At 54.1% G+C, this 15,032-nt stretch overlaps 1 protein-coding gene across 3 annotated transcripts; it reads left to right on the top strand.

Annotated features, from left to right (window-relative positions):
- The first annotated feature begins 1,956 nt into the window (after positions 1 to 1,956).
- On the top strand, positions 1,957 to 14,061 carry ECH1 (enoyl-CoA hydratase 1). Of its 3 annotated transcripts, none has more exons than XM_077840263.1 (10): positions 1,957 to 2,067; positions 5,376 to 5,553; positions 7,040 to 7,128; positions 7,610 to 7,734; positions 8,990 to 9,038; positions 9,781 to 9,845; positions 11,827 to 11,897; positions 12,606 to 12,677; positions 13,215 to 13,365; positions 13,792 to 14,061. In XM_077840263.1, exons 1-10 carry the CDS (start codon positions 2,016 to 2,018, stop codon positions 13,894 to 13,896), a joined length of 957 nt encoding a protein of 318 aa, XP_077696389.1. In that variant the 5' UTR covers positions 1,957 to 2,015; the 3' UTR covers positions 13,897 to 14,061. The 3 variants fall into 3 exon arrangements, with proteins under 3 accessions (XP_077696389.1, XP_077696390.1, XP_077696391.1); XM_077840264.1 differs by having other exon boundaries at positions 2,053 to 2,191; XM_077840265.1 differs by lacking the exon at positions 1,957 to 2,067 and adding an exon at positions 2,431 to 2,634.
- Positions 14,062 to 15,032: the final 971 nt, after the last annotated feature.

Here is a 15,032-nt window from a genome sequence, read left to right as displayed (position 1 = left end):
CTGCACCCCAACCCGCTGCCCCAGCCCTGAGCCCCCTTCCACACTCCAAACCCCTCTGCCCCACGCCGACTGCATGAATTTTATGTGCACCAATGTGGAGGTGATGTGTCACACACCACCTCCATGTTGGTGCACATAACACAATTCTGTCCCGCAGATGGGTGGGAAAAATTAGAGGGAACGGTGGTTGTGTCCCTGAACATCTTGGCTAACAGCCATTGACAGACCTATCCTCTATTAACTTCTCTGATCTTTTTATTTTAACCCATTTATCCTTTTGGCCCTTCACAGCATCCTCTGGCAACAGGTTCTACAGATTGACTGTGTGTTGTGTGGGGAAAACACTTCCTTCTCTTATTTTTATTAGATGAGTCCTGGTTCTTGGAATATGTGACAGGATAAATAATTCATTTTTGTGATACCATTCATGGTTTTATAGACTCCTGCCGTATCCCCCCTCAGTCCCGGCCTTTTTAATCTCTCCTCACATGGAAGCTGATTCATGCCCCTTAATCATAGACTATCAGGTTTGGAAGGGACCTCAGGAGGTCATCTAGTCCAACTCCGATCCCCAATTTTTGCCCCAGATCCCTAAATGGCCCCCTCAAGGATTGAACTCGGAACCCTGGGTTTAGCAGGCCAATGCTCAAACCACTGAGCTACCCCTTTCCCTAAATCATTTTTTGTTACTCTTCTCTGTACTTTTTTCCAATTCTATCATCTTTTCTTTTCTTTTTTTTGAGATGGGGTGACCAGAACTGCATGCAATATTCAAGGTGCGTGATTTATACCGTAGTAATAGATTTTTGTCTTTTCTATCTCTTTCCTAATTGTTCATAACACTGAGCTTTTTTGACGGACGCCTGCATGTTGAGCAGATGTTTGCAGAGAACTATCCACAATGATTCCAAGACCTTTCTTGAGTGGGAACAGCTAGTTTAGATCCCATCATTGTGTATATGTGGTTGGGATTATGTTTTCCAATGTGCGTTATTGCCATTTTAGAACAGAACCATGAATCGAGATGCTTTATCAGGCACTGTAAAAGCTTTGCCAATGCAAGAAAATTCTGCCTCATTAAATGCTTTTTAACAAGAGTTGCACCTTTAACTTTAAATGTCTGCTGGGGATGTTTAATTTAAGACCATTAGGAACAGGTTTAAATTAAACTGCCCCAACTGTTGGGGCACAATAACACCTGTCTAATATTGTGCCCTTTAATTAAACAAGCTGTCCCCTTGTGTGTTTAGGGGAAGCTAGACTGTGGGTTGGGGAAGGCCTCTTTGTGTCCTCAGCGACTGACGGAGTCAGTGTTGAGTAAATCCTTACTTCCCACAGCTCAACAACTGCAGCCGGGAGTCACCAGAACCCAGGGCCCGCCTTGCTCCTTGGTCTGTACGGTGCCACCTAAAATAAACCTAAAAGCCCCCTGAAAGGGGCAGGGAGGGGGACAGAGGCACCGTCCCTGCTGCCCAGACGAGTGGGGAGGTTTATGGGGGGCTGACAAAGGCTGGGTTCTTTTGGGCTGAGTGGGATGCGGCACCGGGGGGTGGGCAGCAGGGAGTGGGATGGGCTGGGGCAGGGGTGTCAACCTGGAGCAGTGGCTGGGCCCTGTCTGGGGTGGGGGGGAATGGGAGAGATGAGGCCTAGGCCTCCCATGCTGCAGGGGCTGTATGGCACCGCCACCTCCACTCCCCTGGGGAGCCTCCCGCAGCTTCCCCCATGGGCCTCTGTAGCAGTTGTTGGGTGCCACTTCCGCCTGTGTAGGTGTCATGGCGGACTGGCGCCCTTCCGCCTCTGTAGGTGTCATGGCGGACTGAGCACTTCCGCCTCGCTGGGTGCCATGGCGAAAGGAGGGGGGCTGAGAACGGGCCGCCATCTTTCCTGCAGTGTGCCATTAGTTAAAATGGCGGCGGGGGCGGGGCTTCGCGTCCAGTGACGCAGGGCGGGGGCGGGGCTCGGCTGCTGCGCTGCCCCTGACGCGGCTGGTAGCGGCCGGAGCGCGGGAGCCTTCGATGGCGGCGGCGGCGGTTGCTGGCTCCGTCCTGAGGGGGCTGCTGAGGAGACGTGAGGGACCGGGACGCTCTGACCCCTCCCTGACCTCTGATCCCCCCTCGCACCCTGACCTCTGATCCCCCCTCGGCGTGTCAGTCATGGGGGGCGAATCCCCCTCATGTCCAGCCCCCCCCAGGTTAGGAGCCCCCCCCACTTCTCAGCCTGGGGGGGGCCAGGGTCGCCCCCTCCTGGGCATGGCATGGGGCCTGCCCCCCCTCCCCGAGCATCTTGTTCTTTCCTGCTGCCCCCCCCCCGATTTCATGTAGCCCCCCCCAGCTGCCGGTCCCCGGGGGCTCGAGGCGCCCTAGGGATGTATGTGTCCCCCCCCCAGTGAACAGGTAGGTGCGTCTGACCGAAGCAGTGGGGAGCCGGTGGGGTGGAGCCCAGGCCTGGGCGACCCCGCTCCCTGCCTCGGTTTCCCCGCCTGTAAAGCGGGCAGAAGGCCCTCGGCCTGCGGACGCGGCGAGCTGGAGCTGTAAGCGGCCCGGGCGGACTCGCTTCGAAATAAGTCGGCGGGTGTCTGCGTGGATCAGCTGGCGGGTCTGGGCCCTCGAGAGGAAGGACGAACCAGTGGTTAAGGTGCTGGGCCGGGCCTTGAGAGATCTCGGCTCAGTGTCTCCCCTCCCACCCCGCTCCGGTCCCCCTGTGTGATCTGGGGCAAGTCCCTTATTCGCACCGTTTCTCGGGCCTGGCCTGACGCTAAAAACTTAGGTCGACCCCCAGCTGTGTTGCGCAGCGGTGTGAAAAATGCCCACTCCCCAAGCCATGCGGTTACACTGTCCTAACCCCCGCACCTCCCCATATGTAGATAATTCGTCAGCTGACCTAGCTGCCACCTCTCGGGAAAGTGGGTTGCCTACGGGAGAACGTCTGCCGTTGGTCGTGTCTACGCCGAAGCGCTGCGGCTGTGCCTCAAAGCGTTTCGAGAGTCGACAAGCCCTCGGTGTTCCCAGTTGTACAATGGGAATACTAGCCCAGCCCTGCCCTCGCTCACTGCAGGATTGGGCAGTGCTCAGATTTAATAATTTTATTAAGATGATGTTGAAGTAAAAAGAAAACGGTACAGAGTTTAAGCATAGAAGTTTCTGGTTATCAGGGAATAAGGTGCAGGTTATCAAGGGGTGCGAAATTCGGTTTAGGAACGGGTGGCGTAAGGAATACATAATCTGCAATCTCCCCGATTGGGGGTAAAAGTTTAACGGGTCAAAGTACAGATGTTGAGATATGGGGGTATGTTGTCCATATAATGGCTGCGTTCAGATGCGGAGTATAATGAGTGGATACGATGATGAGGATGGGTTTACCCTCATTTGGTGGGATTTAATGTTCAGTGAGTTTATGGTTCCAGTTCATATGGTCCAATGGAAAAAGTCTCTCAGTCCCTTTCCCATAGTTGCTGCACGATGTCGTACCGGCTCACACCTCCTGGTACTGTTGGTGGCTGGTGATATGTTCGATGTAGATTCCCTGGACCATCGGATGGTGTCCAAGACCATTATGCGAAGGGAGGGCATGGTGGTGGCATAGAATTACTGAAGATGGCTAGATCGGGACCTGCTCCAATTCCCAGGGCTTCTGCTGGGTGCACGTGTGTGGGAATCTTTCTGGAGAAAACATTTTCCAAACAGAGGCAAAGCAGGGTGCCCTGAGCATCCAGGCTCGGCCCTGGTGAAAGACTTGGGCAAGGAGTTACCTGTTGCCCAATTGCTTCTGAGTGCAAACAGATCTGAATATCTCTCTCCCCCGCCCCTCCAATGTGAACATGCTATTTATAAGCCAGACTCCGAAAGCCTGGTCAAAGGACACTAGGGGAAAGGTTGTGTCTCAGATAGCACCGCACTGATGTGCAGCGTTGAGTATTGTCCCAGGAATGCACGGGGTGTTCAGGGGGTTTTATGTCCCCCTTCTCTTACCTCTTCTGTCCAAACATCCTAAAGCCCTTTGTGGACACAAGTGAATTCAGCTTCACAGCCCTGTGAAGTAGCTCAGTGTCCTTGCTCTATAGTTGGGGAAACTGAGGTGCAGAGTGGGGAAGGGACTTGCCTGAGGTCACAGCACAGGTCGGTGATAGAACTGGCCCTGATAGGGATGGTTAGAGTGGAGGGCAAGGAGTCAAGCCTCCTGGGTTCTATCCCAGCTCTGGCAGGGGCGTGGTGTGTAGTGGTTAGAGCAGGAAGGGTGGGAATCAAGACTCCTGGGTTCTGTCCCTGGCTGTGGGAGGACAATGGTGTCCAGTAGTTAGAACAAGGGGGCTGAGAGTGGAGACTCAGGTTCAGTTCTTAGCTCTGAGAGGGAGTGTGTTCTAGTGGTTAGAATCAAGGGGGGTGTGGGGCTAGGACTCCTGGGTTCTCTTTAGTCTCTAAGGTGCCACAAGTACTCCTTTTCTTTTTGCGGATACAGACTAACACGGCTGCTACTCTGAACCCTTTCCAGATGTTGCAAGTCACTTCCCACCTTTATGCCTCAGTTTGCCCAATTTGCCAAATGCAGCTAAAATTGCTCCCCTGCATGTGGGTGGTGAGGATTAAGGCACTGCAGATGAACAAGGGAGCAGTCTGCTCATTCACATACAAATAAAGCTGCCCAAGCTCTGCAGGTTTGAGATCCCCTAGGAAGGACTGAGAAAAGTCTGGGTGTTTTTTTCTGTGATAAAATTGGGGGAGAGGGACCACTGCGTAAATAGAATTGCATAATAAATTCTGCACCTAGAGGAAGATTTCAACAAGCACCACCTGGAAAAATGTAACCCACCCTCCTCCTTTTCTCAAACTACACCAGCTTCCTTATGTGCTCTGTGTTGCTCAATCTCCGTGTAGCCCCCTGGTTAATTATTCTTCCAAACCCTCGCCTCTGCCAAGATGCATTGAGCATTAGAGGCAGCACTGAACTTTAATCTTTGTGTGGCAAGGAAAACAGAGGCTGTGACACTGTAACTTGGGTTCCACCGTTTGGGCTGTGAAATTCTGACTCAGGCACTGACTTTCAAAAGGGCCAAGCCCAGAGCAGCTCCCACAGCAGTCGGTGCTGAATGTACCCTTAGGCCCCTTTGTGCTGTGCAATATGCAGAGAGTCTCTGTGTCGGAGTTTACAGATGAAATAGACAAGGAGTAGGAAGGGAAACTGAGGTATGGGGGAAAGGGATGTGCTTGAGGTCTGTGGCAGAGCCAAGAACAGAACCCTGTGCCCTAATTCATTGGGCTGTACTGCTCCTCTTACGTTTACCAGTCTCTGCCCCATTTAATAGTGCAGCCCAGTACCCCCTGGGAATTCTCCTTTCCTGGGATCCCTGATGTTAATGGGCCGTGTTTCTCTTTTCCCAGAGCTGTCCGCTCAGTTTCAGCCACTGCTTAGCTTCAGAGCCATGTCGTCAGCCCCAGAGCAGCCCCATGCATCTCACAGCTATGAGACTCTGAAGGTGTCCAGGGTGCGGGAGAAAGTGTTCCATGTGGAGCTGAACCGGCCGGACAAACGGAACGCCATGAATGCAGTGTTCTGGAGGTAAGCCTAGGAACGCTGGGCTGGAGGAGCCGTTGAGAGGTCCTCTAGCGCTCCCCCTCCTCCCCGCCCCCCCCCTGCTGTGGCTAGATTGTATCCCTAGACAACAAGAAACAAGCAAGGGAAGGGAAGCAGCCAGTTACTGGCTGTTCTTGTGGTGTCGATGGCACACGTTGCTCTGCCAGGTGGTGGGTGAACTGGGTCAAATCTCAAACAGATTTCTGCCCCAGTGAGCCCAGAGCTGAATGTGACAGCATCAGGGCGGGGCAGCGTTGGAGAGCAGTGATTCTCAACCATTCTGGGATTAGGATCCATTTGTAAACCTTGATGGCCTGTCGTAACCCGGTAAATAGCCGTAGTGCTAAAAAAACCCCACATCTGGCTTACTACATATTTCTTACCCTTGCTGTAGAATATACACACCAATGTGGTACGTACTAAGTACACCATGCACACCTCAGCAGTGGCTCTTGTCTCAAAGGGCTGGCTCGGCTGTGCTCCCTGTGTGGCAACCTGTGGTACGGGGATGCAGCACCACTCAGGTTTGGCCCAACCACCCCTTTGTCATGATGGAGGGGTGGATGGGCCAAACTTGCAACAGTGTGCACCATGTAACAGCGCTCGGAGTGGGGAGCCGTGCCCAGCCAGCCCCACGGGACTGGAACTGCCATTGTGGGATGCGTGCATGGCAAGCTCTGCAACCCTCCCACCCCACCCTGGGGGCAGGACACCCTCCCTCCCCCCACAGGCCTCCCGCCTGGCCATTTGACACATTCTAACCACCCAAGTTGCAACCCGTGGGTGAAACCCTGGAAAGAGGGGATGTGTCATGGGAGGAAGCTGTATTGGGAGAAGCCACAGCTGATTTCCTGAAATGGCTGGGAGCAGTCTTGGTGAACTGGAGAGGTCTGGTGAAAGGAGGGTTTATGGTTAGAGGCTGGGGCCAGAAGACCTGGGTTCGATTCCTGGCTCTGCCGCGGATTCCTTTTCCGCACAGCTGGCCTATAAAGCCCTCTGCTAAAGCAGCATGTTTCCTGGTGAGGTGCTGCCGATAAGATGTTCTTAGCTGGGGTCGCTGATGCTTTACCATCCTCACCCTGAGCCAGGATGTTTCCATGTTCTCCCCCTGTTTTAACCTGTCTCTGATCCCACAGCACCCAAGAGATCAAGAACAAAGGTGGTTTTGATTCTCTTGCGCTCGTGCTGTGCCATCCTCTAAGCCAACTGTCTGCCCCGTAAGAGCCTTGTCCCCAGCTGACATCCAACAACTTGTTGGAGCTGGTTTTGTCTCAGCCTGGTGCCCGGTGGGACTGATGTCTGGATCAGCCAATGGGTCTGAGTCTGAACTCCCTTCTCGCCCCTAGGAGCTGGGGCGGGTGTGCCCTCAAGAATTAAGGGTGAGGGTTTTTGTAATTTTTTTTGGGTTGGCTGAAGTAACTGTCCCTCTAGTGAGAGCCTGGCTGATCTCCCGTTGCTCTGATCCCTGCAGGGAGATGGTGGAGTGTTTTAACAAGATCGCCCAGGACTCAGACTGCCATGCGGTGGTGGTGTCGGGTGCCGGGAAGCTATTCACTGCCGGTAAGGAAACCCGAATGTGCTGGACACAGGTGGAGCCTCGGACGAGTGGCTTATGTGTTGTGGAGATGGGGTGGGTTTCCTGCCAGCCAGAGGCCAGCTCCCGGCTTGCGATAGTGACCAGTCACTATGCAAGAGGTTCTTTCAGCGGACATTGTTGGGCTTAGGAGCTGCACTGGGCCAGTCCCAGCATCGCCTCCCCCTAGCAGGACTACTCTGGTCTGAGCCAGGAATCACCTCCTGCTGGGTCGGGCCAGTAGAAGCCATCCTGGGCCAGTCTCTGTGCATCTCCCCTGGGTGGGGCAGGTAGGAGCAACATCAGTTTCGGGCATGACCTCACCACTAACAGTCAGTGTCTTAGCAGCTGAGTGTCCAGATCCCTAGATTTGGGCATGCAGGAGTACGGGGAGGTTGATCGTTACTCTTGTGATTGAAGTAGGGGTGTGTGTGATTTTTCCCTCCTACCCCCATCTCCCTGCCATAGGCATCGACCTCATGGAGATGGGCAGCGTGTTCATGATGGTGGAAGGGGATGACACGGCTCGCAAGGCGTGGAACACACGCAAGAAGATCAGGGAGTATCAGGAGAGTTTCACTGTGCTGGAGAGGGTGAGGTAGCTCGGCAGGGACACAAGCACCTGTCCTGCCAGGAAGCTGTTCTTGCCTGGTGTGGACTAGGAAGGAAATGTTTGCTTATGCTAATCAAGTGTGTAGGAAATGCAAGTAGAAAGCAGGCCTTAAAGCCTAAACTTCAGGCTTCAGACTAGCTAAAGTTAAGTGTGTTAGGAGGAGTAAATAAAAAGTATAAAAGTATAATAAACTCCAGCCACAACCTTGGGTCATGGTCATCAATATGTTTTCATTTTAACAAGTGGTAAAGGGGAATTTGTACATGGTTTGCAGAATTTGCATTGATGCAAATGATGATTAAAATAACATTAACAACAGCCAATAACATCTCTGAGTACAAAAATTAAATATAATAGCAAAAAAAGTAAATTTAATATTAATCAGTTTAGAATTCATTATAAATAGGGTAGCTTCCCATTTATAGAAAGCTTCATGCACAGCTGAAGAAAAAACCCTTTATCCATTTCTTCATCAAAAAAATGAATTGCCCCTTAATGTTATTTCATCTTAAAATGCAAGTATGAATATAGAATTATTATGCTGTAAAGTCTTTTGTGCATGCTTCCTTTAACATGATCATATAATACATTCTTAAATTTCATCACTCGTCGCTTACAGTGTTGTTGTAGCCATGTTGGTCCCAAGATATTTGTGCGACAAGTTGGGGCAATGCTACTGTAATACTCCTAATAGTAATACAAATATACAGCACCTGGCACAATGGGAGCTGGGCCACGACTGGGCACCTGGGTGCTACCGTAATATACCTAACAGCAATAAAAATGTACAGTGCCTAGCACCATGGGAGCCTGGTTCATGACTAGAGCTCATGGCCCTACGATAACACAAATAACAGTAACATGTCCAGGATCACCAAGAACTGCATCCCAGCATCTTCCTGGCTCTACCTCCCTGGCCCCTGGCTAGCACTGTAGCTCCCTGCACGAACCCTCCTTGGGGGAGTGTTTCCTGCCCTTCTGTGTGGTGTACACCTGCCCTTCTCCCATTGTATCAGGGCTTCCCTGCAACCCCCAGCTTCTCATGGCCCCACTGTCAGCCCTGAAATCAGGATGTGAGCAAGAACCTGGCCCATCTGGACAGAGCAGGGCTTAGAAGGGACTGGAGCCCCGATGAGCCAGGGTCCCTGCTACCCTTAGTAGTGGGTTTCTGAGCTGGGCAGGGGCTGATTTGCTTTGGCTCCTCTGTGATGAACGTCCTCTTGGCTTTCTTCCAGTGTCCGAAGCCCGTGATTGCCGCTGTCCATGGAGCCTGCATTGGGGGAGGTGAGGCCCATTGGATTGGGAATGGGACAGGGCTGTGTTAGCTCAGGGCTCCTCATGGGCGTGAGATGGGCTGGAATCAGCAATAGGCTGCAGAGCCTTTCACCTCTTAGATCCCTGTTTCCAAACTGGCACAGACCGTGAGGGACCGAAGGCGCTGGCTGTTCCGTAGCCTGAGTGCGATGAGGGTTCGACTCCCAGTAGAGTGGCGTCCAAACTGCCCTGAGAACTGACACTCGTTGGGAGCCTCACAGCAAGGCGAGGGATCGATTCGGGCCATGGAGAAAGCCAGCAGTTATATCAGTGAATCAGTAGGGGGCACCCTTCCCTCTGAAAAAGTGGCAGAGAGTCCTGTGGCACCTTCTAGACTAGCAGACGTATTGGAGCAGCAGCTTTCGTGGGTGAACACCCACTTTGTTGGATGCATGCAGTGGGTGTTCACCCACGAAAGCTGCTGCTCCAATACGTCTGTTAGTCTATAAGGTGCCACAGGACTCTCTGCCGCTTTTACAGATCCAGACTAATACAGCTACTCCCTGATACCCTTCCCTCTGAGTTAGTACTGAACCCTGTGCAGCACTAGGGGGTGCCATGCACCCATCCGTATAGGGGATGCCCCAAGGGGAAGCCTTGTCTGAATCTCCCTGGAGACTCCTGGCACCAGAGAGAGGGAGAACAAGGACAGGGAAGTGGAGGTGTGGGAATGTTATGGCAAGACCAGAATGACTGTCGGTTCCCTTTGCAGGTGTAGACCTGATCTCTGCCTGTGATATCCGGTATTGCACCCAGGATGCATGGTTCCAAGTGAAGGTATGTCCAGGGCCCTCTGCCGCCCTTCCCTTGAGGGCAGAAATCTGATTGTTGCTGGCTTTTTTAGCAAGTTTTGGGGCATGCTGGTGACAGCAGTGTGCTTTTCTGGCTCTGTTACTTGTAACATGCCAGCAGCACTGCTCTGTGTTTTCCACACCGCGGAATATAAGGCATTTACGCAGCTGTGCAATTATCCTCCAGAATCCGAGCTCATTTGATGCTTCCCAGGGGTATCCAGGATTTTCAGGCACCTTGCTGCCAACTGCCTTTACCATGAGGCAGTCTGGTCTGTGGATCAGCGCCCTGAAACCACCAGCCTCTGGCCCTGCTCTCTCTGTACAGGTAGTGATAGGCACACGTTAACTTCTGAGCCCTCGGATCATCCCTCTGGAGTCCCCAGTCCCTGCAGCACAGAATGCTTGCAGAACTCTCAGATCCACTATTCCCAAAAGAAAAATACACTCCGGCTTGTAAAACTCAGTGCAATTACGTAGAGTGAGAATAAGTTTGTCAAACAGAGATTCAAGTGCTAGCAAGTCAGAAGATTGGAATACATCTACGGTTACATATAAAACAAAATTATAAGGCTTCTTAGAGCCTCTCTTTCACTAACAGGGCATCCCCCTGTCTCCTATAAGATAGCGTAACCCCAGTGTTTTCAACCAGTTTACTTCGTAGGTGAAAGATGCCAAATATACCAAAAACAGACCTGTGATGTTCACCTCAAAACAGGGCACCTCCTCTCTTCCCCCGCTGTTTACCTCTTCTTGTTAATTTCCTTCTGTCATCTCTGCCAGCTCTTCACTGGCATTGGCATGCTAATAGACGCCTATTGTATGACACACAGTGAGAGAAGAGTCTCCCATCCCCTGTCTGGAGACATTTGTCTCAAGGCACGCTACGTTTGAGTGACCAGTTTACAACTACAGCCCAAAAAAACAGAATTTTCAGCATATATATTTAACTCCTCACTATTTTCTGTACCTAAATCTTGCAATGATTACAATAAACAGTGTGACGCAGGTGGCATCAAGCGGTCCCTGAGTTACAGTTGCCTTTCATGGTTCTGCCAAACCCCTTCGGGATTTGAACTGATGCCTGAGTATGCTGAGAGCCTGAACCAGTAGCCCAGAGAACCCATTTATGTCAACTCTGTAGCTTAGTGACGATGCATTAGTTATGTTAGTGGCATACACACGCAGAAGTTAAATAAAAACACACAATACTCTCGCTGGAAGGTTGCTGCAAAACACTTTATTTCTTAGACTTTACAACCCTAACACACCAGCGTCCCAAAACAGAGCAAGACAAAGCAGGCTGCCCTCTGAGGCAGAGGGGCTCAGCTCACCCTAGTTTGCTCTGAGCTGGCTCTTCGCTGACTGAGTCTGATCTCATGTTTTCCTACAGTGCCCCCCTGGCCTGCCAGCAGGACCAGGAAAACCCTAGAACATTTAAAGTGACAGATCACAATTGTAACCCACTTTTCAGTCCATCTCAGGATTGTGGTACCGGGTGCTGGACAGATATAGCGAGACAGTCGCTGCTTGGAAGAGTTTATGTTGTCAAAGGCAAAAAAGGGGGTGGCTGATAGAAGCAGTGATTGGCTGGCAAATGTGCCATTTCCCTCTGCAACAATTACTACAGCTGCCTTCCTTACCCCAGCTCCACGTGGCTCCCTCTGATGGTGGCTGGGCCACATATGTCGCCTTCTGCAGCCCTGGCCAGCAGACCTGGGTTTTTTAGCTGAGGCAGAAGAGTTTTGTGGTTTAAGACCTGGGTTCCGTCCCTGCTGCCGTTGTGTAGCCGGGCCATTTCCCTGCAGATCATAGTAACAGAATCACACACACCCTGCGCCCCCGCCCCCCCCCCCTCCCCCCGGCGCAGCTCCCTTGTGTTGTGTGGCCCAGTGAGCTGATGCCCCTTCTGCCTCGCGTCTAGACATGAGGGTGTCTGATCCCTGCCCTTCTCTCCCCCCTTGCAGGAGGTGGATATCGGGCTGGCGGCAGATGTGGGCACGCTGCAGCGCTTGCCCAAGATCATCGGGAACCAGAGGTATGTGCCTGCAGCCGGTTTCAAATGTGGGGATGGGTCAGAGCCTGAATTCTCCCCAACCCCATTAAAAGGGGCAGTCAGTTGATGGAGAGCTGGCAGATCCGTGGGTAGGCTAACAGCCCTGGGGGTTATGTTGTGTGCCACAGAATCTGAGCACCAGTGCCTGGAAAAATGCCTCTTTCACGCTCCTCCGGGCTCACGCTCCATCATGGGGAGTCGTTTCCACCTTTGACCCCATCTTTGCCTTGCAATTCGAGCATCGCTGGCTTTGCCTGGCCAGGCTCCTTTAATTGAATTGGCCACGTTCTAGGCTGGCTCATGCGTCACCCTGTGGCCTTTGCCCACGGGACCTTGCTGGGGAGGGGAGTGGGAACAGCCCAAGACAGAAATGGCACCTCGTGGCGTTTAGAGAGACTGCAGGGAGCTCTGGCCCAGCTGAAGAGCAAGAGGATTTAGGATCCATTCTCCCGCACCTAGTGGTCCCCACTGGCCGCCCAGTGCCCCTGGAAGCTGGCTGGGTGTCAGGGAGTAGCTGTGTTTCCGGCAGGGCAGGGCTGCAGGCTTGCTGTGCTGGCAGAGGCAGAGGGGAGACATGGGGGAGGGATCTGTACAGCATAACTGGCAAGGTGCAGCCTCTCCCAGGGAGGGAGGGAGGGAGGTGTGTGTGTGTGTCACACCCACACCTGCCCCTGTGCTCTCCCTCCCCAGCCTGGTGAATGAACTGGCCTTCACCGCCCGCAAGATGATGGCTCCAGAAGCTGAGAGCAGCGGCCTGGTCAGGTAGCTGCCCCCATGAGCATGTTACCCAGGGGAGCGAATGCCCCCCTCCCCGCCTCCCAGAGGAGAAGCAGCCTGTGCCTCCAGCACACAGGTGGCTAAAGGGAGGCACAGAGAGGGGTTGGGGGCTTCTCCTAAGTCTGGCAGTTTTGGGAGGAGACCCAGGAGTCCTGGCTCCCTGCTGCCCAACTACTAGATCCCCCTCCCCTCCCCTCCCAGAGCTGGGGATAGAACCAAGTCGTCCTACGTGTGACTCCACCTTCGCCCAATTCCTGAGCGCGTGAGGAGTGGGGTCGTGCTCCCGAGAGCAGACAGGCCCACGAGGCTGAGGGCTTCCTTTCCCCCCTGCATGGGTCTATGGGGTAGAGCCACTGGGAGGGGTCTGGGCCATGCCCCCGTCGTGATGTGCACTGCGATTGGCTGGAGACCCTGCTGCTGCGAACTGGTTCTGTCCCATCCGCAAGGTGGGGGGTGTGGTGTCCCTGCTCCGGGGGTCGGAGCACCCGCCTTAGCGTCGCATGGCTCCTCCCCTCTCTCCAGCCGGGTTTTCCAGGACAAGCAGGCCATGCTGGAGGGCGCCTTTGAGCTGGCGGCCGACATCGCTGGCAAGAGCCCCGTGGCCGTGCAGGGCACCAAGGTCAACCTAGTGTACTCCAGGGACCACTCCGTGTCTGAGGGCCTGCGGTACATGGTGAGCACCCAAGCTGCTGCCCCCTAGCCCTGACCCACAGCTCTGCGGATGCCCCTCATTCCCAACCCCAGCCCCTCGGCTCCCCACGCACAGCCGTGCCAGTGCCCCTCAGTCCAGATCTCCAGCCTCCTGGGCTCCCCACCTACAGCCCTGCCGGTGTTAACCCTGACCTGCACCCCCAGGCTCCTTATCCACAGCTCTGCCAGTGTCCCTCATTCCCAACCCGCAGCCCACAGGCTCCCCACACAGAGCTCTGCCGGTCCCCCTCAACCCCAACCCGCAGCCCCTGCTATCCCAGCCCCTGAGACGCAGTTGTGCCCTGGAAATCTGCCTGCGGCCTCCTGTGGCTAGAGGGGAAAGGCCCATTGCATTTCCCTCCCCTCAGTGGCTCTCCTGCCCCCCCTCTACCTGCTGTGCCTCCCCCAGGCCACCTGGAACATGAGCATGCTGCAGACTGAGGACCTCATGAAATCTGCTCAGGCTGCCATGGAGAAGAAGAGCACCAAGGACATCGTGTACTCCAAGATGTAGCTGCGGCTCAATCGGACTGTTAGCCCACAGTGCCTTTAGGGTGACCCCCCTTTCTGGGTCAGGCCGCGGGGTCTGCGCTGGCCCCTAAAGCTTGTTTCGTAGCAGAAAAAGCCACCAATGAGATGAACCCAGAGCTGAGTTATTAATAAACTGAAATCAAACAAACCTGCCCTCTGGGGCTCACTGCCGAGGGGTCCAGGGTTTGAACTAGGCAGCATGGGAGAAAGGGAGCCCAAGGTGGCGGCTGGAAAGTGGCAAGGGGCAGAGGCTAAGGCAGGGAATAGCCACCCCAGGTGGTGGAAGGGGAAGGTGGGACCTCAGGTCTACGCTAGGCAGAGGCTGAAGTGGGGTGTGAGCGATGCTGCCCCTAGGAGGGGGTATAGATGGGGGGCACCAGCCCCAGGGGAGCAGTAGGGCTTACCCTGCCCTGCCCTTGGCCATACAACAGGTGCTCTCTGCCCCCTTGCTGCTGGCTCAGGCACCAGAGCTAAAGCGGGGGGCTGGTGGGAGGGGAGCCGTTGAGGGGAATGGGGGTTTGATGCGTCCCAGAGTACAGAGGCAACTCGCTCCCACCTGCCCTTAGCATGAGGGAGCCTTGTGGGTCCTTGCCAGGGTCAGTTCCCTGCCTCCATGGGCCACACAAGCGCTTCCCTCGCCCCACCCCGGCCAGGGATGGGCACTTCACAAACTCTCAGCGTCTCCTTGGAGTGTCCAGCCCCGGGCTGCTCACAGACCTACCATCCCCACTCTTCCCACGGGAACAGGTGCCAGCCCTTGCTCCTTACACCATCGAAAGCCGCACCCCTGAACACAGTGAAAACAAGGCCACGTTTATTTAACAAACGGCTTCAGTGGCAAGTAAGCCGCAAGCTTGGCAGCAACGAGTCCATATACAAGCCTAACACCAGCTCCTCCGCCCACGGTCCTTCCACCAGTGTCAGCCACGCCTGGCGGTGAGCCCCCTTTCACGAAACGAACCCAGTAACCAGCCTGGGTGAAGGATAACGGGGGGAGGGAAGAACTGCTGCCCACCCCCCAGGTATAGCTCCAGCAGTTCATTGGCTTTACTCCCTGCAGTTTTGCTTCGCCTGGCAGCGGGTGGCCGTTGTGAAATTGGGAGAGGAGCGGCCTGAGAG

This window comes from Eretmochelys imbricata, chromosome 23 (genome assembly GCF_965152235.1).
Source record: "Eretmochelys imbricata isolate rEreImb1 chromosome 23, rEreImb1.hap1, whole genome shotgun sequence".
Classification (NCBI taxonomy): Eukaryota; Metazoa; Chordata; order Testudines; family Cheloniidae; genus Eretmochelys; species Eretmochelys imbricata.
The sequence above is the reverse complement of the archived record's forward strand: the minus strand, read 5'-3'. Positions and strand labels throughout refer to the sequence as shown.